The following is a 26789-nucleotide window of genomic DNA, read 5'->3' on the forward strand; positions in this document are numbered from 1 at the left end:
GTGTGCAGTTTTTATAACAATATGTGGTTGGATAAAGATTTATCGAATCAATTTCGATGTAAGCAACTCCATAATTTCAATACTTGAGAAATGGAAAATACAAAACCGGTCATTTGACCGGCAGGTTTAGTGTTAATGCTGCCTCACACCCCGATGTAAAAGCACAGTGATCAAGAACAGATTAGAGCCCTGTTTGTCCCCCAGGAAAGTATGCAACTTTTGTTGGAAACATTTTTTTGTATAACTAATAACATACGAGTTATTCGAGATCGTCACGTTACGAGACTCACCTTGTATACTTTGATTCGTTGGATGCAGAAGCGGGGGTCCCGATAGGTGAGAACGAAAGTCAGGTGTTTACCGTATGCTAAAAATCTTTTATTAAATCGTCTTTATAAAACGCAGCGAGTGCGAACGCGTATAAGAGGAGGGACTTCGTTTCATCTATCCCTAATTTTCCATCGGTCATGTTTCCTTCTAGGAAGAAAATTACTGAACACACAATTACTTCGCGTCCAGCTGTTGAGCCTAGAATTTGTCACTGCATCGCCTAAGCAGTATTCTTTCCTCTGAAAAGAAAATGTTCCTGCGAAACGAGAATAAGCTTGGAACAATAGGTTTTTCAATCGTTGTTCACTGATCGATCGACGAAACCACGAGCGGTACAAGTGGAACGAAGATAATTAATTCAAAGGTAATTAAACCCGAGTAATTTTCGAGGAAATTGATTTTTTGAAAAATTCCTCAACTCCTTTCGCACATTGTATTAATTTAGACATTCCGTGTTTGACTTTAACACTAAACCACCCACTGCCGGTCAAATGACAGGTTCTATATTTCTCATTTTGCAATTATTGAAATAATTAAATCGCTTACATGGAAATTGATTCGATAAGTTTGTTTATCCAAACACATATTGTAATAAAAATTGCATAAGATCTAAATGAACAGAGCCTTGTCATTTTTGTAAGCTGAAACGTTTTAATCGCTTTTAATGCTCGGTGGGTTTAGTGTTAATTAATAAAATTGATTTCACAATCAATTTTCTTGGAAAGTAACAGTCGAACCAATTTTTATACTGCGCTCTCGACTTCCTTTTGTGTAAGACCAATCGTGACTACGGCTATAGAGAAAATTCGAACTGTTCGAATTGTTCGAACGTTCCAAGTACTTGGTGCTAATTACGCTAATATTGAATTCGAACTATTCGAACATTTGAATTTGTGCAGCGCTAAAATTCCAACTACTTCCTATATGTCTACACAGGCGCGCCAGGTGGCAACAACTCGTTCGATCATTCGTTCTACGCGCTTCTAATTAATTATTCAGAGGTTTCACGAGAAGACTGTGGAAAACAACCAATGGAATCGGTGATTAATCAATACCACCGACGAAACACTGTTTTTTAATAGCATAATTATATACTATTATCATTAGACTGCGGATTTTTATGCGTTTATGAAGAAATTGACTGGGTAAAATGAAAAACAGCATAAGATTGAAAACGTTTAAGAATACTGTAACGTTGTTCCCAGTGCAATAAAGTCATTAAGGGATGAAATCAATTTTTACTTTACTTCTGCTTCCCACAATCAATGCAGAACATTTTCATTTTGCATAAAGATCCTCAGTCTAATTATCATTAACACTAAACCAACCACCACCGGTCATATGACCGGCTCCAGATCTTTTATTTCACAATTATTAAAATTATAAAGATGCTTTCGTGGTAAATGATTAAATAAATACATGTAAGAGTGGAGATATTATAATATGAACCGCACATAGTTCAAATAAATCTAATCTTGTTATTTTTACAAGGCATCATGAATCGGCTACTTTTAGAGCTCGGTAGGTTTAGTGTTAAGGGTATCCATACAGTTCGAATCGCGCGCGCCCGTGCTCCGTGGGTAAGGTAGATCTCTAGTCAAAGTCGCAACAGGCAGCAGCTGTCGCGCTGATAACGGTTGGCGACATTTGCGTCGCGCGATTTCTCCGTTGTGAGTAACGCAACATTTGTCGAAATAAACAAAAAAGCGTAATTTGTGGTGTTTGCGAGAGGCGAAATATCGAATCACACAGTTGTCGCACGGTGTTTGCACCGGCGTTCGAAGTGACAATCGTAGCTTAAAACCGCGATACGTTCGATATCGATTCTCCGGTGGTAGTGTTATCGTGAATTACACTTGTCCGTTTCACAAGAAGAGCGTGTGCCTGTTTCGATAAACTACGGCGTGACTGATAAGTTAAACAAACCGTCGCGGAGATCAACCACGTTCGCGAACAGTTTGTGAGGTTATGTTTGGGTCGGAACGGAGATTTGTCAATCGTTTGTGACGAGCACGTGGAGGACACGATTTACGTGCGTGACATTCGAAGAACGCGCCACTGATACGGTCATCTAAAAACGGATGCAAACATTTCATCATTTTTTCTCTCTCTCTCTCTCATTCGTTCCCTGATACTTTTCCTCTTTGTCCGTGTTGCGGATCGAACCAACGGAAAAAATAGTAAGTACACATATATAACGCCGGTTAATTGTTTCGTTGTTGTCCCTCGTTATCTCGTAAAACGCTGTTACATAATGGCTGCCGTAATTCCTGTTTGAATTGCGGATTATCGTACAGCGACGTTTAAAAGTGCCATCTCGCAGAGGATTCTGGGACGATACCGTTACCACGCAATTTGATTCGAAGCGAAATCTGCGAGATTACGATTTTTCGAGAATCAATTTAGAAATGTAGAAAAATTCTACTAAATACGTAAGAATGTTTCATCGATTTTGCGACACGCGATTAAACCAGTAAGTACTTTCGATAATGTTTTGGTTGACTTTTTAAGAGAGTTTTTCTCAACTTATTTCAAGGTCAGCCTGATTGATCGAGAACCTCGGTTTACGGTTGCCTTACGGAGGAGACATATGTGAGAATTGTGAGAACGGTTCAGGAATTGCGCAACAAGTTCGCGCTTCCGCTGCGTTTCTTTCTTCCGGTGGTGGCGGTCGACTTGTTCTTCTTTGCGGCGGTCTTCTTCTTCTTCTGTTTCTTCTTCGAGGCCTTTTGCCTGCGAGAGTCCGTGGACTCGTCGGACGACAGGCTGTCGCATAGTGGAACGATCAATGGCTGCAATTGTATTCGCGAACGTGTTTGCGACGTTTGCGGCTTCGGTTTCGCGATGCTCGGTGTTTTGGTCGCGTTGGAGGAGGCAGCACCGGTGGTCTTCCTGTGCATTCTCCTTGACTCGACCCTGTGCTGCCTGGCTTGCGGCTTCGACGGCATTTCGACCGTGACGAGCTTCAGAGAGTCCGCGTTGATCGTCAGGAAGGACGTCGTGCCGTGATAGGTGTCATTCACCCTCGAACTTAAGTTGACTATCTTCTGCCACTTCAGGCGCGTCTTCTTCTTCCTCGGCTTCCGCTCGACGGTACGCCGTTGTTGCTCCTCCGCTTCCGGGCTAGCGTCCCTCGCTGTCCTCGCGCTAGACGTCTTCTCGTTTTTGCGCCCGCTCCTCCTCTCCAGCCTCCTCTCGCTGTCTTCGCGATTCATGTACTCGAGGGATTCCAATCTCTTCGTGCACGATCTGGAAAAATCAGAGTCAAAACCATGCTGTCCTCCGTTAATTACTATTTTATTTTTAAAGTACAACGAAAAACACGTTGACAATATATTGTACTTCGGAGAACGGAGAATCTGCCCTGTTGAAAAACAGGAAGGGGTATCTATATATGTAGAATGAAATGGCTAGACTGCGGATCTTCATGCAAAATAAAAAATGCTTGCATTGATTGCAGGTAACAGGAGCCAGAGAAAAATTGTATTCTTCTTTGAATCATTTCATTACGATGCAACTAATACCTCGATGTTCTTAAATGTTTTTAACATGGCCACTGCTTTAAGTTGTACGCGCCCAGTTTTGTCATAAATGCATAAAATCCGCAGTCTAACAACACGCTTCACGCGAACATACTTGAGCAACACGTCGCTGTCGATTCTATTCTGTGCCAGCGCCATACTGGAGACTCCCCAGCTGAGTGGTCCTGCGGTAAACGCACAATCCGGCCTCTTCACGATGGTCTCGTTCTCACTGGGCGGGACTCCCATCCATATTTGTTGTCTCAGCGAACTCAGCTTGATCTGTATGTCCTGACTCTTCAGAGGCGCCGGGGATCGATGTCTCAATGCTCTACGTTAATCGGCAACGAATCAAATGATCTCGTCGAAGGCTGATCGGGATTATTCAACTTTGAAATTTACCTGACCAAGTGCAGACAAGGCGGTCTCCTTTTCGTCTTGCGTTTCTCCTTGTTCGCGGTGAACCTTTCGCCCAAGGACACGCTGCAGGGTCTCGCTATTTCCGGTAAAACAAGCTCGTCGTTCGGGATCTGCTTCTTCTCGCTCGTGTCCGTATCTCTAGGTCCGGATTCGCAAACTCTCGTCGAAGTACCCGCACATTCGTCCGCAGAGTCGGATAGATCGCAGAGATCGCTGCCTGGATCCGTAGTGGGTAGATCCATCACCGCTCTTTTCGTCTGCGAATAAACACAGACGATACGCTACGAAGACTGCGACTACGAGAACTATGAAAACCATGAGAAGCCGTTACCAGTAGCCTCTTGCGTTGAAAGTAGGATTTGCTGCTCGCGATACCCTTTTTGCTCCTTCGTTTCGCCAGCTCGAAGCTTCGAGGCGGAACAAACGTGGGGGTAGGTGGTGGAGCGCAAAGATACTGCGAAGAAACAACGGAGTCCTTCTCCTCGCCGTCCCACGAACCTTCCGTTAAGTCGAATTCTCCTTTTTCCGAATCGGAACTGATCGATGTGTCGCCCTCGTCGCTGAAAAATCAGATCGGACAGTCTACTAGTGGATCGTCTCTTTTTCGAGTCCGACAACTGATGCGTTATTCTCTTCCATCGACCGTGCCGAACGGATCCTTTCACGTGCCACGTGTACACGTCTATTTTAGACTTTTAGTACATGTTCAAAACCGCGATCTCTAGTTCGTACCTGGAGTAGTCGGTCAGGTCGATGTTGGTCGGCTCCTCGGCGCTCGAACCCTCTTTCATCAATCTGCCGATGATTTTGTTGCGTAGCCTTTCCTTCGGGTTCAACGGAAACGAATTAAGGTCGATCTACACCAGGCATGGCCAGATCGTAGCTCGATCGGAGGCATTCTCAAGGAATACCCCCACTTCTCCCGCTCGCGCAGTGCCTCGAGCATACGTTGGTCGCCACGGGGAGCGAGAGCAGTGGGGGTATTCCTTGAGAATACCTCCGAATTGAACTACGATCTGGCCATGCCTAATCTACACTAAACATACTGCACCGACCGGCACGATCGATAACGATTCGAGGTACAGTAAAGTCGCGATTCTTGTCAACCAGCCTGTATTCTGCACGGACAACTATCGCATACCGACATTATTTCTTTATGACTGCGTCTACCGCGCCGAAGGACATCATGTAAGTACGGATCAAAGAGAACACGCGGGCCCGCGTCTATTTCTTTCCCATACGCTGTCCTTAGACGGCGGTGGAGTCTGTAGGCACCTGACAACTATCACATACCCGGTCGTTGACAACTATCGCAACTTTACTGTACCTTGATAGGGTCCTGGTCGAAGAAGTCCAACAGCGTTTCGCAGAATACTTTCCCAATTTGCTCGTAATCTTGAGTGGAGAAGTGGGTGCCGGATCTAGATCCGATCACCGATCCTCCCATGGACGCTTCCATCGTGTAACTGTTCTGCACTCCCATCGACCAAACCACAACCCTCCCCGTCCCCTCCTTCCCCTTCTCCATATGGAACTTGCAATTCTCGAACGAGAACTGAAAAGCCATTTCCGTATTCTCTCCGTGCGTCGTCTATCAGAATAATCGTCGTCGTTGTTTGGAATCGAGAGTAGGTTCACCTTGTCGGCCGCGTTCTTGTGAAGCATCAGTGGGAACACCTGCTCGGAGAGTCTGGTTTGCGGACCGGCCCTCTTGCTCTCGCATCCGTATGCGAACACGTTATGTTTCCGGGAATGAGCGTGCAGATCGCAGTATATCGCGACACCGCACTCCTCCAATAGGCGTCGTATCATCAGCTTCGTGTGCCAGACCGAAGGGTAGCTCTCCCTCATCACGGTTCTGTACTGCCTGTTCAGGTCCTTGCCCGACAACGAGCACCGATTGTTGCCGACGATCACGCCGTCCGGGTTCAGCATCGGGACCAATTTGAACACGAACCTCTCTCGAAGCACCTGACGGAACATTTCAACTTGTACAGGGTGTAAAGAAATTATATGCCGCGGTTACCATAGGATGAATCCATCATCCTGCGATGATAGAATCATCATTCTACGCGAAATTGACGTTGACCTTGAATTTTAAGGTGAAAAGGTCAAAAATTTTTTTTTTAGTTGCATCGTATTTTACTCGTCGCGTGGGTCAAAAGTGCAGAAGCTACTATGGGTCGCAATACAACCGCGACGAGTAAAATACGATGCAATTAAATAAAAATTGTTGATCTCGTGACTTTAAAATTCAAGGTCAAGGTCAATTTTGCGGCACCTTCCTTGGTTTTGTACAGTAGACTCCCATCAGAGTTGGGCAGTAGTTAATTACATGAGTATTTAATTAGATCTTCAATTACATGTACAAAAGTGGACTATAATTAGTAATTACAATAAGAAAACGGTTAAATGGTTCAAAAACATACAAATTAGTCGTTTAAAAGAACAATTACACTGAAGTAATTGTTAGAGTCAATTACAATTACTGTAATCGTGTTCAGTTACATTCCTTGAATCTCTATTTTAATAGTAACCCGCTCTTTCCAGGATTTGAGAACCGTTTCCTCGAGGTTAGTATGGGGTATAGCTGGTTACATTAACCTTCTTTGGTTAACCGAGTTTGAGTTAGGGTAAGGTGTCGGATTAGAATCTCTGTGGACTACATGTCAAGCAGGGAAAGTATACATATAGCGTTTTGTAAGTTGGTTACCTTGGCTTGGTCCGATTCCCCGGTCAAGAAATCGATGATCCCTTTCATCGTCCAACTGGAAGGTGTCTCTCCCGGGTGTACCCTAGCAGTGATCACGATGCCTCGTTTCCTTCGCACCTCTTCGTCGTAAGTGGGGGCAGTGATCGTTAAATAATAAACCCCGTTTCCGGCCAGGGTTCGACACAGTAGTCGTAGCTTCGTGAACCTCGTTTTCACAGGATCGGCGACCAATTTGGCTAAGTACTCCTGCAGATCGGTGTACGTATACGGATAACAGTGAGCCAGATAAACGGTGTCTCTGTCGTGAGGGAAGGAAACGTTGAACGTCAGCGTGTGCTTCTCCTTTTCCTCGTCGCTTCTGGAAATCGATGCAACAAACAATAAACCCCGCGTTGAAAGACCAGGATGTGTAGTATGATTAACTAGAGCTTTATGCTGACGTACGACGAGTCATTCCTATAGTAAGCGATGTTGTCGCCGCATCTCCTCCACCCCACGGCTCTCTTCTTGGCGTCCTCGGTCGAGTACAACAGCGGTCGTAGACCCTCGTTGTACAGGCTTTCCTCTTTGCAAAGATTCACGATCGACAACCTACAATCGTTGGAACGGTCCTAACATTTGTTCGCATTCGTTCGTCGATCATTTAACCCTTTGCGATGTGTGTACAGCAGAGTTACCATATTCTAGTCTCGCCAGGCCCCTTACCCTTCCGCCTCTCGCCCAGCTGTGCTGCGAAGCCCGACTTTGCATCCCCCACTCTACCCGTACGCGTACGGTACGCGTCAGCGTTAGTGGGAAGAGTGGGGGAAGCAAAGGTGGGCTTCGCAGCACAGCTGAGCGAGGGGCGGAAAGGTAAGGGGCCTGGCGAGATTCGCATATGGCAACCCTCTCTCTCTGGAGTGTACAAAGTATTCGTACACCTTTTAAAAACGAATAAATTTTTCAAAATTGGACTCAGCAGCTTGAGTTTTTTTTTGAGACGTTAGAAGGGTTAGTTCACTAGCTAATGTGTAAATAATTTTTTTTTGTAATTGTTACTGGTCGCAATTACGAAGGGAACAGTAAAGACCACGATTTTTAAATTTTTTATCTGTGCTCGCAATGAAAATTTAAAACATGTACTTTGTAAATCTAAGGGTGGATTTATAGTGGAGCAGCGAGGTGAGCTGTGCGGTGAAAAAAAAGAAAATACATATGTACTTTTTCATTAGTATGTGTCGAAATGTTGTCACGAATGTTGGTTTGTTTTCACCGCGCCGCTATCATCGATGCTCGCAGCTCCACTATAAATCCACACTAAGTAAGTTAATACAGGGTGAGTATCGTAACGTGACGATCTCAAATATCTTTGTTGTTTTTAAAGACACGTCAAATGTCTGAAGGACAAAGTTGAATAGTAAAATGGGACTATAATTTTTTTTAGAGATATGAAGGTCACCTTCATTTTTTTTATATGGAATGTGGTATTTTTTAATACATCAATCGATGCAGCTGGACATTTGTTATAAAAAAGTACTAACCTATGTATGTCGAAAAGTTAGTAGTTCAGGAGATATTTCAATTTAAATAACTCTAAGACACGTACATAGTAATACACGTACGTAGTACATAATATTTCACTTTATTTCCTGAAAATTTTACTCGTTAATTATTAGGTTTAGGGCTAATGAAGGTCAATGCTTTTCTACTCAGAATTCGACATTCTTCCATATTTTGGTATAAAAAGTATAGTATTCCATTTAAAAAAACAAAGTCCACCTTCAAATCTCCGAAACGCTTCCACCTGTAAAAAAATAAACACACCACATAATGTACCCCTTCGGACCATGCAACTTCTGTATACATACAAAGCTTTTTCGTGCAACGCATACTTTGGAAGTTATATAGGTGTGCAAGTTGCGTGAACCACCCTGTATGTAGTTTGAACGAGATTCTAGATTCCAGGGGTAACGGACCTCTCCGAAACTTTTCGAAAACAGGAAGCTAGCCTGACCTGTAGGTGGTTCTGCTCCTCGTGTTCGATATCCTGAAATAGTACCACTGCGTGTGCCTCTGCGTGTAGAGATCCTTCCTGAGGTAGAGTTGGTAGTAGGTGTCGGTGATCTTGACGACTTTGCACAGGTTCCCAGATTCGAATCGTGACTCGAACCGAAGGTCCGTGTTGTTCTCCGCGATCTCGGACGTTCTGGCTAGGAGGAAGAGGCTGCTGTCGGTGTCGACGACCCTCTGATCGCTTGGCAACCCGATTGTTTCGGCTGGGAACTCTGCGGAGAACGGTAGAACCGTGCTTCCGCCCACGCAGGACCTACTGAACTGTTAACGCGATCGTTGTCAAATTGGCTGAACAAAGAAATAAGTGATAGTACTCACGTAATTCGTGATACTGGTCGGATAGTATTGAAACACCACCGTTCCGAACTCGTCCGAAAGCGGCTTCGGCCGTGGCTCCTTCCCGGTTGGCAGGTAGAACGGTTCCGGGACGGTTGAGACTTGTTCTATGTGTCGCACTCTTTCCGATAGCACCTGTTTGGAAAAGCAACTCCAAGAATCTGGTACTTCAAGTTGGGAAGAAAGTTCGTTTACCTGACACTCTGTGGGCCATCTCGCAGCTTCCTGAGTGATTCCGTCGATCGTGCATCGAGTGTCCAAGGCGGTTCGAAGGTTCTCCTTCGCCAGCTGATCGCCCCTGGTGCCAAGCGGCGCCGCGAATTGCAGAAACTCGGCTTCCCTTCGCTGCACCTCGTACCGCCCCAGCTGCAACAGTTGCAGCTCCTGGAGCCGCTGAAAGTTTGCCAGCGCGCCGCCTGTGACGAAACGAAGTTCGAATTCTTATCTCGATCCTTGTACCCTTTTCAACACTGAATCGACCACTGCCGGTCAAAGGACCAGTTTCATATTTTTCATCTTCAACAATTATTGAAACGATGAAGTTGCTTGTATTGTAATATTTTTTTAGGAGCTTTTAAAAGAACTTTTTGAAGGAGACTCGATCTCACCGGGAATCGGTTGAACCGGGAAGAGGATGGCCTGAAGTTCCTTGACCCTGCTAGCTGCCACGAGGTCCGTCATTTTTCGTTATCTGTCGTGCTCTTCGGCTTCGTCGTCCTCTTGTTTCGTCTCCTCGTCGTTGTTCACGTCCGTTGCGGCTTCCTTCTTCGTCGAGTCATCGTCGAACCTCTCCTCTCGGTTCGTTTGATCGGCAGAAGCGTCCTCGAGGATTCGACCGTCCAGAACACAGGTTGCTATCGCGCTTCTCATTCTCGCGACGATCTGTCGCTGGCAGCTCGCCGACAGTGTGTCCCAACTCGATCTGGAGGCTCCCTCTCAAGCCTGCATAATCGCGATCGAACCCTTTCGGCTCCTCCTGCGTGGCGTCGCGCGGTGGATCGACCGACCAACACTGCCAGCAGCGAAGAAAAACGATTCCCGATGCCGACCCGTCGATTACCTGACGACCACGATGGGAGAACCCACCGCGTGGGCGGAGCCAGTCGAGTCATGGTTGTTTGTTGCCCTCTCGTTTCCCGTAACTCGTCTTCTTACCCCCGGCCCCTTTGCACACGCAGCCAGAGGTATCGCGACGCGTTCGTTTATCGATCTTTTGCCTCGCTTCACCGTTTCTCCCTCTCTCTTCGCCCCTCAACGCGTCGATCGCGAAATGCAAATGATTATTCTCTTTCCATGTTCCAGCCGAAATTATCTCGCTTATTTTCAACGATAAGGAAAAAGTACCGGAGCATTGCTCCCAAGGTCTCGTTTCCCGTGATTTCAAGGCCGTCGCACAGTGAGGTACTTGGCCGAAAAAACTATTTTACCGTTACTTGTGGGCTCAAGGTCGAAAAATGTATTTTAACATTTAAAAAATCGAGGTGGTTTTTAGGTTTTGTCGGATAAAAATTTTTGTCGAGACTTTTTATGTATATAGAAGTTTAGATATGTTAAATACTGTTAAACTTTTATTGGAAACATTTTTTCCTCGGATTGTCCGAAACCATTCAGAACTCGTGATAATGGAGTTCCATCGAAATTATTTCAAATATTAAGAACTATACTAATTTAGACGATAGGAAAATGAAATCTGCGCGGAAGTGATCTGTACACCTACTTGAGAAACTTCTGTACTGCAAGAGTCTACACAATTTTCCTTAAAACACTTGAAAATCGCGAATGAACGGGCGCTGTTTCAGATCTCTCGATTTTCGCTGAAGTATGCCACTTCACGGGTGTACGAATAAAAAGAAACAATATCGCAGCCTTACTCTGGAGAGTAAGGTCTGGAGACCTTCAACTACGACATACACAAAAGAAATCGACTTTTCTCCGGCTTTCCGGATTTAGCAATTCATTTCGATCGCGACATTACGTATTTGAATAAATCGATTTTCACCGGGATTCGCGGGCTGCGAAATGGTCGAGGATCCAGGCTAGATTTTCTACAGAACGTTATTGCGATTTTGTGCGCGCGTTCCAAGGGGAAGAGTCCGAAGGAATGCTGGTGCCGCGAGTGGCGAAGCTCGCGTTGATTCGAAGGAATTTCCTAGCAATTTCCTTCGCGGATTCGCAGACATGCCTTCGCGTGGTTGCACGAACCCTAGTCGGCCGATTTGCGTCCTGCGTCTGTCTTCTGTCTTTCTCTCGTTCACCTGGTACTGAAAATTATTGATCAATCAACGTTCGCCGAAGCGGACCCGCGAACAGTGTCTGTTCCACGGTTATTACGTCCGCCGATCGATGCGTCCGCGGGATATCGAAGGCTGAGGATCGATCAGCTGAGTCGGACAATTATTCTCTGCTCGCAATTCCGATCTGGGATCCCTAAAGTTTACGGTACACGAGTTGTGTTTTGTGATTCAGACGGTACGCAGCTTTTAACAACGTTCTCCTAAACGAAACTCCGAAAGCATGGGTCGCACGGTGACGGTGGCGGTTTGCACGCTGAACCAATGGGCGTTGGACTTCAACGGGAACGCCAGGAGGATCTTGCAGAGCATTCAGGAGGCTAAAGACGCCGGCGCTACGTACAGAAGCGGCCCCGAATTGGAAATATGGTAAATTATCGCCGTCCTGGTTTTCGGTGGTTTTTACCCTTTGCACTCGGAGCTATTTCAACTCGAAAATTAAATGTCTCTTCTTTAGCTGGAATATTTTCATTCATATAATCATATAAATGTTTAGTAATTGATCAGTAGAGTGCGGATCTTTATGCAAAATAAAAAATGTTTGCATTGATTGCAAGGCACAGGAGCCAAAGAGAAAATTCTTTTGTCTTTTAATTGTCTTATTAAGCTGAAATTCATACACTTATTTCCTTAAATATTCGTAATTCGTTCACTGTTTCGTCCATTTTTGTCATAAATGCATAAAATCCGCAGTCTATCGATTAGATACCCACATATTAAATAATGTAAACAATGGTTTGAATAATGATACAGCAATTTTGAGTCGCTCCTCAGAGTCGCCTTTCGAGTGCTAAGGGTTAATTAAAGAAATTAAGTCACACTCTGTAAATGAAAGACTTTATACACAGAAAATAAAATATCATATTATCTTGTTCTTCTATTCTAATCACTTTCTTATCTTCACTTTCGACAAGTAAATCAATTATTTGTTGTTTGTTTATTTGTTCGACAGCGGCTACAGTTGCGAGGACCACTTCTACGAGTCGGACACTCTGCTGCACAGTTGGGAAGTATTGGCGACGATTCTGGAGTCGCCTGTCGCGGAAGATATTCTGATAGACGTCGGCATGCCGGTCATGCACAAGAACGTCATCTACAATTGCAGAGTGGTTCTCCTGAACCGGCGGATCCTGTTGATCAGACCGAAGATGCAAGTATGCGAGGACGGGAATTATCGGGAATCCAGATGGTTCTCCGCTTGGACAAAGGTCGCTGTTCATGCACAAATACTTTATATCACTCCAACATAAATAATTTTTTATTCAATCAAATAACTATACTTGAATGCAATATACATAGATATTTGCCAGTGTAGTCGACACCTTGTTTACGCTGAAAGTACTACATTTGATGTTTTGAAATTGGAAGTTCTATATGCGAGTAATTCAAAGTTAATAATATGACATTAGTAATATGCATCTGAAAGAGAAATTTGGATGGTCTCGTGCAGGAACGCACCGTGGAGAACTACTACCTGCCGCGAATGATCTGTCAGGTAACGATGCAAGTAGCGGTGCCGTTCGGGGACGCAGTGATCTCCACTAAGGACACGTGCGTGGGCTTCGAGATCTGTGAGGAGCTGTGGAACCCTATGAGCACCCATATCCCCATGGGTTTGGACGGTGTCGAGATCATCGCGAATGGTATCGTTGCTTTTTTTCCAATTGTCGATTCTGTATATCATTCTGTATATTCTGTATATCATCTCTGATTCGTTCTGTCGCATAGGCAGCGGCTCGTATTTCGAGCTTCGAAAAGGTTACGTGACCGTGGACCTGGTGAAGAGCGCCACGTTCAAGTCCGGTGGCTGTTACATGTTCAGCAATCTGCGTGGCTGCGACGGAGGCAGACTCTACTTCAACGGAGGATCCTCCGTCACCCTGAACGGACAGATCCTGAAGCGTGGGAAACAGTTCAGCTTGGACGAGGTGGAAGTGGTGGTCGCCACGTTTGATCTGGAGGACATAAGGTTTCCTATAACTACGGTACGGTAACGCCTCGACAACTATCGCAAGTTCCACGCCGCACAGTAGAACGAAGTGATGCATTTTGTGCTAGAATCAAAGAACTTTCTAAAAATTAAAGTTGAAATATTGTAGAATATGGGAAAAGCAGAGTTCTCGTTACACCTTGCAGGGATTCGAGGCGGGACAGTTGTCGAGGCGTTCCCGTAGTTCCGAGTTTTCTGAAAATTGACCTTTTCGCTGCGCAAACGATTGAAAGAATTGAAACGCGATGGGTGTGTACTAGGAGTTATAGGAGCAACATAAGGTCGCGTTGCCACACAGCTGCGAAAGCACAGAGTTATCCGCGGATCAGAGCGAATTTCGCTCTTACTTCCGACAACCTGATCTCAAAGCCACCGGATCGACCGATAGACGTCGATTTAGGCCCCTACGAGAAGGAACATGTATTGGAGAAGCTTGTCCATCACACGCCGGAAGAGGAAATATCTATGGCGCCTGCTTGCTGGCTGTGGGATTACCTCAGGTTTTTCGACTTTCTTTCTTTCTTCGTTCCGATTAATCCCGAATTCATTTCACGACAAATTCGATTTTCCGATAGGCGTTCGTGCCAAGGTGGATTCTTTTTACCGTTGAGCGGTGGAGTCGACTCTGCCTCGTCGGCGTGTATGGTGTACTCCATGTGCGACATGATCGTGGATTCTGTGAATAAAGGAGGTATACCTGTTAGCTACTATGCAGGGTGGTCCACCTAAATGTAGCCACCTAAATATCTCCTTTATTTGTGATGACTAGACAGCGGATTTTATGCATTTATGACAAAAAGTGAAAACATTGGAAGAATTCTCAAATACTGTTATATTATTTTCAACGTGTGAAGCATATTAAGAAAGGAAATAAATGTGACATTCATTTCAGATTGTTGCAATTCAGGTAGAATATTTTTATCTTGCATAAAGATCCGCTGTTTAGTGACATAACGATTTGCCTTCAAAAATAAAAGAGATATTTAGGTGACATCATTCAGTGGCATCACTGAGCAAACAAACATCTTGAAAAGATGCCCAGGTGCTATCGGACATCCGGAAGATCGTCGGCGACGGCGAGTATGTGCCGACGGACCCGAAGCAGCTGTGCAACACGATCCTTGTCACTTGTTACATGGGTACCGAGAACTCGTCAGCAGAGACGAAAGCGCGATCCGCGGAGTTGGCCAGTCAGATCGGCTCTTATCATCAGTCAATAGTGATCGACGCGGCGGTGTCGGCTATTCTGACCATTTTCCAGCAGGTGACCAAGCTGGTGCCGAGGTTCAAGGCCCAGGGTGGATCTCCCAGAGAGAATCTAGCTCTGCAAAACATACAAGTCAGTCAGTCGTGGTTAGACAAATCGGTTATGAGAATCGGTTGGTTGCATCCTTTGTAATTCTTTCGAAAGGCACGCTTGAGAATGGTGATCGCTTACCTGTTCGCGCAACTGATGCTGTGGGTGAGAGGTCGACCCGGTGGTTTGCTCGTACTGGGCAGTAGCAACGTCGACGAAGCGCTTCGGGGATACTTCACCAAATACGATTGCAGCAGCGCGGACATCAATCCGATAGGCGGGATCGCGAAGAACGACTTGAAATCGTTCCTCGGTTATTTCAGGTTAGCCCTTCGCATTTTAGTCATAAGCATTGACATTTCGATGAGCTTGGGTTAGTAGAGGGTGACAAGAGATAACGGGGATCTGTAATTATTCGATTGTCTCGTTCCAGGAGAAAGTATTCACTGTCGGCGCTGGATGGGATCCTGGACGCGCCGCCGACCGCTGAGTTGGAGCCTCTTCAAGGCGGACAACTCGCCCAGCTGGACGAAGTGGACATGGGCATGACGTACAAGGAGCTCGGTACCTTCGGTCGTTTGAGAAAGCAGGACTGCGCCGGCCCCTTCTCTATGTTCTGTAAACTGGTCCACACGTGGGACAAAATTTCGCCGGAAGAAGTACAGTTGCAGCAACCGTCGAATCCTATGATACAACTTCAACGTTGGTTGAATAATACGGTGGTCTCGTGTTGCAGGTAGCGGACAAAGTGAAACACTTTTACAGGTGTTACGCGATTAATCGTCACAAGATGACGATCCTGACGCCATCGTGTCACGCGGAGACTTACAGTCCCGACGACAACAGATTCGATCACCGACCGTTCCTGTACAATCACACGTGGAAGTGGCAGTTCAACGCGATCGACGACCAGGTGATTCTTCTTAGCTCCTCTCTGCTTGGTCGAACTACTGCAAAGCGATACGAGATGTTGTTCTCTTGTTTCATAGATAAAAAACCTTGTCTCTAACGACGAGAAGTCGCCGCCAAGCCGAAAGGATGCAACAGCGATGAAGGCGCCACCTGTTCAACCCAGACACATGTCGCTCAGCTCTGTGATGATCAGTGAGTAACTAAAAAAAACAAAAAACACGCGAACATCTGCGTTATCGTGGGCCAGACGTCGGCGCCACAAGACTCCCGTTCTCGTTGTTTCCACGAGCCGCACCAACGATCGCTGATAAACACACGAAAATAACAGAAAGATCGAAAGCGAAAAGCTGGAGCGTCGCGCGGAGATGAAGCGCACAGAGATCGATCGCATCATGTGATCTAAGCCCCACCGTGTATAACTCGCTCGTCCCGTGGGAATCAGCATCATCAAAACGGCGTCATTCTCTGTTGCAGATAAAACGCATCCTGGAGTAGTAGTTTAACCGTAGCAGTGTAGCACTCTGTCTGTCTCTTTATCATTTTGCAATTGCAGCTGCGCGAGCGCACCGATCGGCGACTTTCCTGGCCGATACGAACCGACGCAGAGTGTTCCAAAACGCCGAAAAGCTGGCCAAGCATTAGAAACACTGGTCGAACACTGAAAGCTTTTCTAATTAACTGTTCGTTAAGAAAACGTTTTCCTGTCTATGGACATTTCTTTAAACATCAAAGTGAAACAACAACGTTTGATACAAATGTTCATGGATAGAAAAATGTTTATATTCTTATAATAGTAAGGTGTACAAAACAAAGAGGTGTACAAATATAAGAATAGTAAAACAAATGATAAATACTTTTGTTAATCTGTTTATTTGTATTATATTTTATCCGGAGAATCAGAATCGATGCATTGATTTTCTATTGTACGGGCATGTTTATCGCTGTCATCAAGAAACAATTTTCAATCATGAAATGATTCTCTGAAGTGTACAGATTTAACGCAAGAAATAAGCATAACACAGTTGGCAGTATTTGAACGAAAGATATAATTCAGCAGTGTTGAAATTAACTTTTATAGTTCCTTGTAGTTTAATTCACATCCTCGAAATTCTTTACTTCGAAAAATGGTCCTGTGACCAGCTTCTCGGCGTTTCGGACCACTGTGTGACGGATCCGTTCCGTCGACGCTTTTTCCGCTCTCGTTAGGAGCCGACCGAGGAAGCCCGGTTTGCGATTCGCCGTTTACAGACTCTCGAAGGATCCGGCGATACTATAGATTGCATTATATTAATGCAACTGGACAGTGGAAGTAAGAACATCTCGGCGAATAATGAAACATGCGATTTGATATGCACAGAAATATATGTATTTATGCAGAACCGTTTCGATTACCTTTTTTTTATCCTACATCTACAGATTTGCCAAGATTCGAAGTGTCATGTCGACGTCGCAACTCTAGAATTTGGAAAATTAGGAGGATCTGGTAACTGCATCGCCTTCGTTGTTACGCTTACGAGTACTGTGAATAGGTTATTTATTAAATATTTATTTAATCATAATATTATATTATAATACAGGGTCATCCGTTTTTAAACGGCCAAACATTAACCAGCTGTACAGGACTCTAAATGAAACAACTTTTACCCCTATCACTTTTTTTGTTTCGGCCATGATTTCTAGATAATTGCAAAAAACCATCATTTTTGAGTTTACATAAAATTAAATATCTCAGCACTCCAATGATGAATCTTGATGGTTTTTCCTTTGTTTAGTTTAAAATAAGTAGGGGCATCTTTTTTATTAAATAAACTTTTTTGTATGACCTTCGGATAAAAAAAAAGTGATAGGGGTAAAAGTTGTTCCATTTGGGGTCCTCTACAGCTGGTTAACGTTTGGCCGTTTAAAAACGGATGACCCTGTATAATTATAATATAATATAATATTATATTAATATATTTAAATATTTATTAAATATAATCCCGCAATTTATTTTCAAAAGAAAGAAACGTGTGGGGGAAGTGCGCGGCCAGGATCGCGCGGTTCTACGTAATAGTATTTTATTTATTGTCTTTTCCATTTCTACATATACAGACGGTGCGTGTCCGCGTTTCATTACGGTGAGCATCGGATCGATGACGACCGGGCTAAGAGATGGACCGACATCCGGATAACGGTTGCTTGAAATCTTCAAGTCTCTCTCCCAAATCAGAAAAATATACGATATACACAGTATATTGGACAGTCGTGCTAAGACGGTTGTGCATCTCTGTTGCACTCAGGTATACACATACACGTAGACAAACAAAAACATACGTACACGTGGAACGCACACGCGACACTCACTCTCGACTCTCGAACGCGCGATGTCGATTCGATCTTCCACGCAACAGACGTAAAAGGAGGTCGTTTTTGCCGATGAGGAATTAACGACGATATACATATCTCTTCTATGTATACACACACACATATATATATATATATTTATATATATATATCATATATTAATCAATAACCAGAATCAATTAATCGAGCAGCGATAACGATATAATATTAATAAATTGCAATAGTACTAGCGAATGATAAAAAGAGCTCGTGGAGAACAGATCGTTTGTTTTTTGATCTCGATGAATATTGATGTGGAACGATAGCAGGTATAAATTAGAGATCCCTGTTTCACGTGTATGTACACGTGTACTATTTCACGTATATTTAAACACACGTGTATTAACTTGCATTTGAATTCGCATCTTTATGATACAGTTTCTAATTTTCGAAAACAAAATATGGGTGAATAAAATAGATAGAAAAATTAATTTCGAAACCACTACCATTAGAAAGTGTAATCGACTAAATCTTTAGTTGATTAGAGAAGAATTTGATACGAGGACTAGGATGAGAATGAGATATGAAATGAGAATGTATTAATGCACGTGTATTGAAATACACGTGTGTTATTAATACACGTCCGAAACCACGATCTCTAGTATAAATGCGGGATTCTCGATTACTCATGATAATAAAAACATCTAGGTGCTACTGCTTCAGACAATACTGGACGTAAATTAAATAAGATCATGATAGAAATCATCGTGACAATAATACATATAATATTTATATATATAATATAATATAATAATATAATAAAATAATATTAGCTATGAAATATTATCCGACGGTGAACAGATTGCGACGAATAGTACCATTGTTCTTGAGTATTGCCAACGGAGTGTACGCGGTAGAGTTCGCATTCTCTTTCGCGCGATCGCTGTACAAGTTCGGCGCGCGTTATCGACGCGTAAACAAAGGAATGACAGAACAAAAATAAAAAAAAAAGGTACTGATACGAATCGCGGATCAATCATCCGTTTTATCTCGTGCGACCGGATTAACGTTACAACTATGTACAAATTTCCCGCGATCTACAATCGCCTTCGCGTGGCGTAAGCTCGCGACAAGATTTTTCGACTTAGCCTACCCTAATTGATCTACAGCCTAACTACAAACAGAACTACTATATACAACGACCGCGAGAGCTCGCCGCGAAATACAGCTCTTCGCGGTTCCAAATATACATTTCTAAACGGTTCGATGATCTCGATGATCTGTTTCGTCGTTCGAATCGCGGAGACGTTAACACTTGAGCTACCGACGATAGCTTTAACCCCTTGCACTACGATTTATTTCACGGTTTCATTGATTAGAACTATCTTGTTGTTTGTAATTTCCTAAGAAAGGGGAACATTTGTATGTATTGTATTTGCCTATATGTTCTCCAATCACTGTACATTGACAAAACCAAAATAGAATTTTATTTAAAGAGGTTCAAAGGTAGTTAATAATAAGACTGCGGATATTTATGCAAAATAAAAAATGTTTGCATTGATTGCAGGATACATGAGCCAAATAAACATTTGATGCTTCTTTGAATTATTCTATTAAGCTGAAACTAATAAGTCCACTGCTATATAAATTATACCTAGCCATTTTTTGTCATAAATGCATCAGATTCGCAGTCTATTAATAACATACATATTTATTAGACTCTATTCAGAATTTTCATCACGAGTCAGACACGATATTGTAGGACAAGGGATTAGTACACCCGGTTCTTTGTTTTGAATTGTTGGATCGCGCGGACACGTGCGAGCGAACACAGAGACGCTAAGAACCTGTTCAAACACGGCGAGAACCGCGCGTTTTGCGTTTTCGATTATTCAGATACGTGTGAACGAATACGAAGACGCTAATGTAAATAATGTAATTAATTAAACAACGCTCGTACACGTATATTTAAACACACGTGTATTAACGTATCCGCATTTTAATTCGCATCAATCTTTAGGCTACAGGTGCTAATTTCGGAAGCAAAATATGGGTAACTATCCCAATGAAAAAAATGTAATCAACTAAACTAGTTGATTACAGAAGAATGAATGAAGACGCTAATGTAATGCAAATAATATCAGCGCGGTTCCCGCCGTGTCTGAACAGTGTCTCAGTCGTCGAACAATCGATCGCCAATTGCTATGGATTTTCCGATAAATCCGCTTCATTCGCAAACGATTAACAACGTCTATTCGTATTGGGTCAAAAATATTAAAAACAAAAATGTTGATCAAGAATCATCGGTATCGACCTGCTACCAAATCGTTAAAAGCGTCCACCCTACACACGGGTTAATACTTCGCAGAAAAATAAGGTCGAACTTCTATTGCTAGGCTTCCGGTAGCTAAAGTGTTAATAACGCGGGTCCGTCTAGATCGCGTTGCTATGAATTTCAGACGGCTTGAGAAAGCGTCTCTCGTCAACGATCGACTTAAAAGAGGATTCGTGGTGTGATCGATCGCTTGTTTCACGTTCAGCACCCGATTCGCCGCTACAAGTATCGTGATTACCCGTTTGCGCGTATCGCCGCGATCGCAACTGGGATATTTGTTTACACGCTCGCTTATGGGATCGCGAGTCCTCGCCCCCCGACGAGAACTCGGCCCTCTCGGTTTTACATTCCTTCGGCGACTGGATCGCGTCGCGAACCGATTCCCCACGTGTCGCCCCAATTAAAAATATGTCCTACCACCGTAGAATTGCACGAAACCCCATTGTGTCTGTGTGTTCATGTCCGTGTTCGTGTATCCGCGCACCCTCGACCGTCAATTCCTTCAAGTGATCGAATCTTTTAACCCCTTGCCGTATATTAACGAGTCAGACTCTTGATGAAGATTTGAACAAGGTCCAACAAATACGTTACGCCTTCCGTTTTGGATGAAATCAGATTTGATTCGTCTGTAATCTATACAGAATACATAAAATATCAATTTCCTTTTCTCTTCTACGACATTTTACGGGATGAAGACGTTTTGATCACTGTAACTGTAAAGAAAACGATGCGGCAAGGAGTTAAAAACTAACTAGCCGGTCGGTCGAGGGCTCAGAATTCTCGAGGTTGCGTGTGAACGCGCGCACAGCGAAGTTATTATAAAAAAGATTCGAAAAGCTCCATACAACCCGTTCAACTCTAATTGGTTGAGTTCGAATAAACCAGCGTGTCGCTGTACGCGCGAAAGTGTGTGCGTTCGTGTATATGTCTGCGAGTGTAATCTCTCACTCCGCTATGTGTCGGTGCATGACCCCCGTGAAAGAACCAACGTGTGCTAGAAGCGAAATCTCGTGCGCGGAGGAGCGAGTTACAAACAAACAAAAGAAAAGAATAGAACGTGTCTTATCATATCACAGATTTCCCAAGGTGCGTACAAGATAGGCATCTATTAATTACAAAAGAAGAATCTCCGCGGTGTGTTCCTCGAACGCGTCAGTCAACGAGGAACACAACGTTCGACGCGCGACGCGCGACGGGGGTGTGGGGGGAGAAACAATGTGGACGTGGTTACCGCGAGGACGGACTCGATACATTTAGCCCTTTCCTTATTAGAACCCTTTGTATTCGAATGGAATTAATCAAAACAGTTTTATCATCATTAATAGACTGCGGATGTTTGCGCAATTTGCAATCAAATGGAATCTTACTTTCCGTGGTAGTAACCATTGTAGGTCTGACATAAATAAAAACCACACTAAATTCTGTCGTATATCCTGGTATTTTTTGAAAATTTTCATTAGCCACGATTGCATGAAGATCCGCAGTCTAATGATTAAATTTGTTGGTGTCCTACAAAACAGGGTCAAAATTCCATGTGCACAATGTGAAAAAGATCACGTAGAATAAGAATGAAAGGGTTACTATACTGCGGATATCTATATGCAAAATATTCTTAATCTTTCTTGTTTCGAACGTCTCTTAAAACGTCCATTCGATTCGGAGCAAACTATAGTTTCGTCAAACACAATTCCGCAAAGAAAGGGCTAGAGTGTGCTGAACGGGCGTGGCTTGTTGGCTCTCGGTGCCAGTGGGCCACGCCCCGCGGGCAATGATTGTCTCTCGCGATAACGCGGGTCCGGGAAACGGTGGACGTCGTTATACCTTGAACGTCGATCGCTTCCGTTCGCTTCTGTCGTTCTCGCACCCTCCGAATCGGAAAGCAACGTAACTGGCCGTGCATCGTTTGCAAAGAAATACCGTTCCGGGAGAAAAGTGTCGTGCTGCGCGGTTCCAACTCCTTCGCGAGGAGAAGCTGTTCTCGTCATTCCTGAAACGTTCGATCCGAGTCTTCGGGTGGTGGTGTAGCGCGTTAGGTTGCTCGCGACCAGGGCTCCTACGCTCCGCTCGTCGTATCGAGAAATGATCGAATTATAATTCTTCAGTTCGTGGATGAGAAATCGTAACTATAAATGAACGGATGATCAGGAGCTCTGTTCGCGATTCGCAAGGGTTGCAACATCCGGTCGGTCTCTACCGTACACGTCCAAGGCGTTCAGCTGATTCGCCGATTGAAAAACAAACGTAGATTCGGCGTCCAGGTACGCGGAAGATAGAAACCCCTAAAACCCGTTCAGAGCGCGAGGTCCCCTCGCCAGACAATTTACGTTACTAACCTAAATAGCCTAGTCTCTACACATGTACGTGTACCTATATATACATACATAGCTACCTAGAATCGGTAGAAAGTAACGCGTGTACTCGATCGACCTGTTGATCAGTTGATTCGTCTTCTCTCGAGGAAACTTTAATAAATTAAACACGATCAAGGATAACGAGTACCGCGAGGGAAACGAACCCGAGAAAGCCCTCTCGTTTGAGGCCCGCTATACACATCCGTTTTCGAACGCGCGACGACCATACGGCAACGGAGTTGCGGTAAATATTGTATTGCGGCGCCGCAACTACGGTTCAAACAAATGTGCAGCGCCTGATTGAATCCATAATATTCCAGACCGCAATTCCGGTACCGCACGTTAGAAAAACGGATGTGTGTAGCGGGCCTAAGATTCCTATATTGGAACGCTGAGAAAACGCCGTTAAAGGTGCAACTCCGAGAGGACCTGTCGTTGTCCTCGGCCGTGACGGAACCTCGGTGAAGCGCAGCGCGCGAGGGCAGGTACTTTTCGCGCGACATGTTCGCGCACACGCACCCACCCAGATCGGGCTCCGTCGACGAATGGAGTAGCAAAGCTTCCCTCGTCGATTCTCCGATGGCGTAGCCAGGGGCGGGTCTGTTCATCAGAAGCTGGATGCTCGGCCCAAATGCAACAACGTCGCGGCTCTTTGGAGGGGCGGTTCGAGGCTCTTCGAGGCAGACTTTAAGCAGCTCTCCGTGCTCCGCGAGTCCCGTTGCAACAGGCCACCCTGAAGAGTTACACGACCAAGAACAATTCCGTGGTCTTATCTCTCTGTTCGTCATTGTCTCGACTTTATCTTTCTACGCTGTACTCTTTCCATTTCTCTCTTGTCTTTCTCTCTCTCGTATCCTCTAACACGTCCTCGACGCGAGCAACTATTACTCTGGTGGTCCCGTGTGCTCTTCTATAGCTACACCCCCGAGCTACCCCTTAACCCGCGACGTTTCCCATCTTGTCCCACCCTAGTCTTTCTCTTACGCGATGTTGTCGCGCGCATCGAGGCTAAACGACGAACGTCGTGCGTGTGCTAAACAGTCTCCTAACACCGTTACTCTAGACGGAGTCTACGTGCGCACCTGGAGCAACATGTTGGCGAAGTTGCTGTTGGTAAACTTGAAGTGTCGCTTGTCGTAGAACTTGAGCAACGCCGGACTGTACGGGTGCTTGTCCTTCAAGTGCAGGTAGTGTACCTCCGGCTCTTGCGTCGTGTGGCCGCACTCCTCGCACACGTACACCTGCGAGAACATCAGTTGTTAGAATGCAAATACGATTAATTCTTCGAAATAACGTTTTGTTATGTATTTCGGTAAAGATTTCGAAGTCGGAGTTTCGAAAGGAATTTGGAAATTAGTTTACCTTTGTGCGACGCTCCTTGTAGGCGTACTGGTGCTGAACACCGTGGACTTTCAAACAGTGACTCTCCAGGGAGCATCTTTGCGTGAAGCTCTTCTCGCAGAGGTTACACTTGTACGGTCTGACGCCTGTGTGCGTTCGGGTGTGCCTCTTCAGGTCGAACGTGTCGTTGAAACCTTTGCCGCAGAACGTGCACAGGTAACGTTTCACGTCGCTGTGGCATTTCATGTGTCGGTTCAGAAGCCGTTGCAGGCTGAAGTTCTTGCTGCAGACCCGACACGTGAAACGATTCGGATCGTCGTCCTGAAACACCGACCATACAATTATATTCTGCGTACTGGCGAATTGATTTCGTGAAAAATCAATTTTCTCATTTCGTGCGAATTTATGAGCTCTTGCAATTTTTCAGGCTACTTAAAAATCCCAGGCTCGTAGAATTTCTGTCTTTTATTAGCAAAAAATTGAGTTGTGTGACTTTCTACGACTTTATTTTAAGTGAAACTTGCAGTAATGAAAAAGCAGAAGGTGATGGAGATGGGTACTTTGATTTTGCATACTTGATGCGATGACAAAAAAAATACTTGAATTGTTAGAAAGCACTGCAAGGCAGGAAATGATGATCGAAATGTCAGCTGTCAAAATATACCGAGATTTTGCGATTTAAAATAAGGATGAGTAGATTGCGGATCTTTATGCATTTATAGTAAAATTGAGTAAATGAAATTCAAAATTGTTGGAAAATTTTTTTAATTAAAGATGTCAATATATAATTTCCATCTCTTAAAATCATTAAAAGAAGAAATAAAATTCAATGTAGTTTTTATTCCTTGCAATCAATGCAGACAATTTTTATTTTGCAGAAAGATCCGCAGTCTAATAATAATTAGACATTTAATCTAGTTATTACTAGACTGCGGAACTTTACGCATTTATGGCTTATAAAAAATTTCAAAAAATGCTGATGTATTAAATTCGGCAGAATTTAGTACGATTTTAATTTATTTTAAATCCGCAAATGCTATTACCAATGAAAATAGGATTTTATTTGGTCACACTTTCTTAAAATTTGCCTACAAAATTTGAAAATTGCATAAACATCCGCATTCTATTAATAACAAATGGAACCAATAGCATCTCTACAAGAAAAACGAAATTACTTTCCGAACGAGCTAACAGTTTTGTTCGGTTACGAGGCAAGCTGTTGGATTGATAGAACATTCTAGTTCACCCACCGATCGACAGCTCTGTTCTAATCGGAAACTCGAATCTAGGCGTGTTAGGATCGCTCGAAATCGAAGAATGCGGGAGATCACGCCTCGGGTAATAAAAACTGTTAACGTATGGCGAGGAAAGGCGTTCCAGAATGACGTTTACCTTGCCAGGTGGAGGTCGAGCTGCCCTCTCCTCATCGCGATTAGCTGCCGCCTGTCTCTGACCCTCGATTGCCAATGGATTCTTGATCCCGTGGCCACCGTTGACAAACTCGAGTTGACAGTCGCCCGGTAGCCCCAGCTGAAGCACGAAAAACCAACATAAACACCACCGCTCTCGCCACGTGGTTGAGACTCAATCGTCGATATATTACTAGTGTGGATGAAGCACCCAATTTGATTGGGCATTGCATAATTCGACGAAAACCACTGCGATACATAGACTGCTGCTTAAAGTCGTACTCTCCGAAGATTAATCCCTCCGCAAAACTTTGAGTCACACCCTTTTGCGCATCTACGAGATTTAATGAAATTTCTTTAAAACCTTAAATTCGTATCATTGCACGAACCGGGTGAGACTAACTCAGTGCTGATAAATCAGCTTTCAGTGACTAATTTCAATTGATATGTAGCTATTTTGAATAGGTGCAACGAGAATGTCAAGGTATCTACACGCGGCTTCTCATTTCTCAGATATTTCTCGTTTTTCAGTAGTGAAAGCGCTGGATAGAAGATGAATCTAGGCCGCGATCGCCCTCAAAAGTCCTATTTTTTCTATTTTTGCAAATTACGCCTCGTAAACGTGAAAATAGGACTTTTGAGGGCGATCGCGACCTAGACTGACCCTTTATCTAGCGCGTTTGACTTTTGAAAGTCCCCATCTTTACATTATTGAGAAATGAGAGGGCGCATCCGGCACCCTTGCAATCCTGGAAACGAGTCTACCTCCTTGGAGAATATGTTGATCAAGAAACGCGCGGAGCAGCATCGCTATAGAGACCGGGGGACGGTCGGTAAGCGACCGTCGAAGATCGAGAGGTATGCGTTTGCCTGTTTCAATTTCGGGTGCTTACCCTTTGCTGTAGTACACCGACCCGTTGCGTCAGCGGTGGTTCTCCGACCTGTCCTGTCGGTTGCACGGAGTTTACAGATGCTGAAGACACCGTTCCCGAAGGGCTGGCCGCGTGTTCCATCAGCGCGCAAGATGGCGACGTGCTGCTCGATGCTGCGTCCAACGAGCAGCTCGCAGCTCCCGGACTGGGCAGACTTCCACCCACGCTGCTACCTGAGTCTAGTTCCAGACCTTGAAACCAATATCGTAAATTGTTTAATCGGTCAGGGACTTCAGT

At 44.3% G+C, this 26789-nt stretch overlaps 3 protein-coding genes across 9 annotated transcripts in view; 1 reads left to right on the top strand and 2 right to left on the bottom strand.

Annotated features, from left to right (window-relative positions):
• Positions 1–1026: 1026 nt before the first annotated feature.
• LOC143207981 (uncharacterized) lies at positions 1027–10121 on the bottom strand. 3 transcript variants are annotated; one of them, XM_076421955.1, is made up of 13 exons: positions 9981–10121; positions 9568–9788; positions 9355–9507; positions 8978–9297; positions 7429–7575; positions 6985–7342; positions 5910–6242; positions 5599–5826; positions 5004–5095; positions 4603–4831; positions 4254–4528; positions 3967–4182; positions 1027–3579 (listed from the first exon to the last, which is right to left on the bottom strand). In XM_076421955.1, exons 1-13 carry the CDS (start codon positions 10051–10053, stop codon positions 2943–2945), a joined length of 3282 nt encoding a protein of 1093 aa, XP_076278070.1. In that variant the 5' UTR covers positions 10054–10121; the 3' UTR covers positions 1027–2942. The 3 variants fall into 3 exon arrangements, with proteins under 3 accessions (XP_076278070.1, XP_076278069.1, XP_076278071.1); XM_076421954.1 differs by having other exon boundaries at positions 9355–9788; XM_076421956.1 differs by lacking the exon at positions 5599–5826 and having other exon boundaries at positions 9355–9788.
• Positions 1926–22984, top strand: Nadsyn (NAD synthetase). 2 transcript variants are annotated; one of them, XM_076421963.1, is made up of 13 exons: positions 1926–2000; positions 11839–12032; positions 12616–12871; positions 13114–13306; positions 13392–13632; positions 13914–14153; positions 14229–14344; positions 14688–14992; positions 15065–15273; positions 15384–15609; positions 15687–15863; positions 15940–16054; positions 16337–22984. In XM_076421963.1, the coding sequence occupies exons 2-13, from the start codon at positions 11887–11889 to the stop codon at positions 16363–16365; spliced, it is 2253 nt and encodes a 750-aa protein (XP_076278078.1). In that variant the 5' UTR covers positions 1926–2000; positions 11839–11886; the 3' UTR covers positions 16366–22984. The 2 variants fall into 2 exon arrangements, with proteins under 2 accessions (XP_076278078.1, XP_076278077.1); XM_076421962.1 differs by having other exon boundaries at positions 1930–2510.
• The window catches only part of LOC143207983 (uncharacterized), a 31857-nt gene continuing 24014 nt past the window's right edge, over positions 18947–26789 (bottom strand). For 2 of the 4 annotated variants that reach the window (XM_076421960.1, XM_076421958.1), the window contains exons 5-8: positions 26514–26743; positions 25604–25741; positions 24233–24532; positions 18947–24111 (exon numbers count right to left, since the gene is read on the bottom strand). In XM_076421960.1, the coding sequence (XP_076278075.1) occupies positions 23941–24111; positions 24233–24532; positions 25604–25741; positions 26514–26743 (839 nt within the window). In that variant the 3' untranslated portion in view covers positions 18947–23940. The remainder of the gene's footprint in view (positions 24112–24232; positions 24533–25603; positions 25742–26513; positions 26744–26789) is intronic. The other 2 variants (XM_076421961.1, XM_076421959.1) reach the window with 2 other exon arrangements.

This window comes from Lasioglossum baleicum, chromosome 4 (assembly GCF_051020765.1).
Source record: "Lasioglossum baleicum chromosome 4, iyLasBale1, whole genome shotgun sequence".
NCBI classification, from domain to species: Eukaryota; Metazoa; Arthropoda; class Insecta; order Hymenoptera; family Halictidae; genus Lasioglossum; species Lasioglossum baleicum.

Coding starts and splice junctions, on each gene's coding strand:
- LOC143207981 (XM_076421954.1), bottom strand. CDS start 10,053: ATGACGGACCTCGTGGCAGCTAGCAGGGTCAAGGAACTTCAGGCCATC. Junction 7,576..8,977: donor AGGAGCAGAACCACCTACAG/GTCAGGCTAGCT, acceptor CAACGATTGTAG/GTTGTCGATCGTGAATCTTT. Junction 5,827..5,909: donor ACAAGAACGCGGCCGACAAG/GTGAACCTACTC, acceptor ATGGCTTTTCAG/TTCTCGTTCGAGAATTGCAA.
- Nadsyn (XM_076421963.1), top strand. CDS start 11,887: ATGGGTCGCACGGTGACGGTGGCGGTTTGCACGCTGAACCAATGGGCG. Junction 14,993..15,064: donor TAGCTCTGCAAAACATACAA/GTCAGTCAGTCG, acceptor TTCTTTCGAAAG/GCACGCTTGAGAATGGTGAT. Junction 16,055..16,336: donor GCTCAGCTCTGTGATGATCA/GTGAGTAACTAA, acceptor TCTCTGTTGCAG/ATAAAACGCATCCTGGAGTA.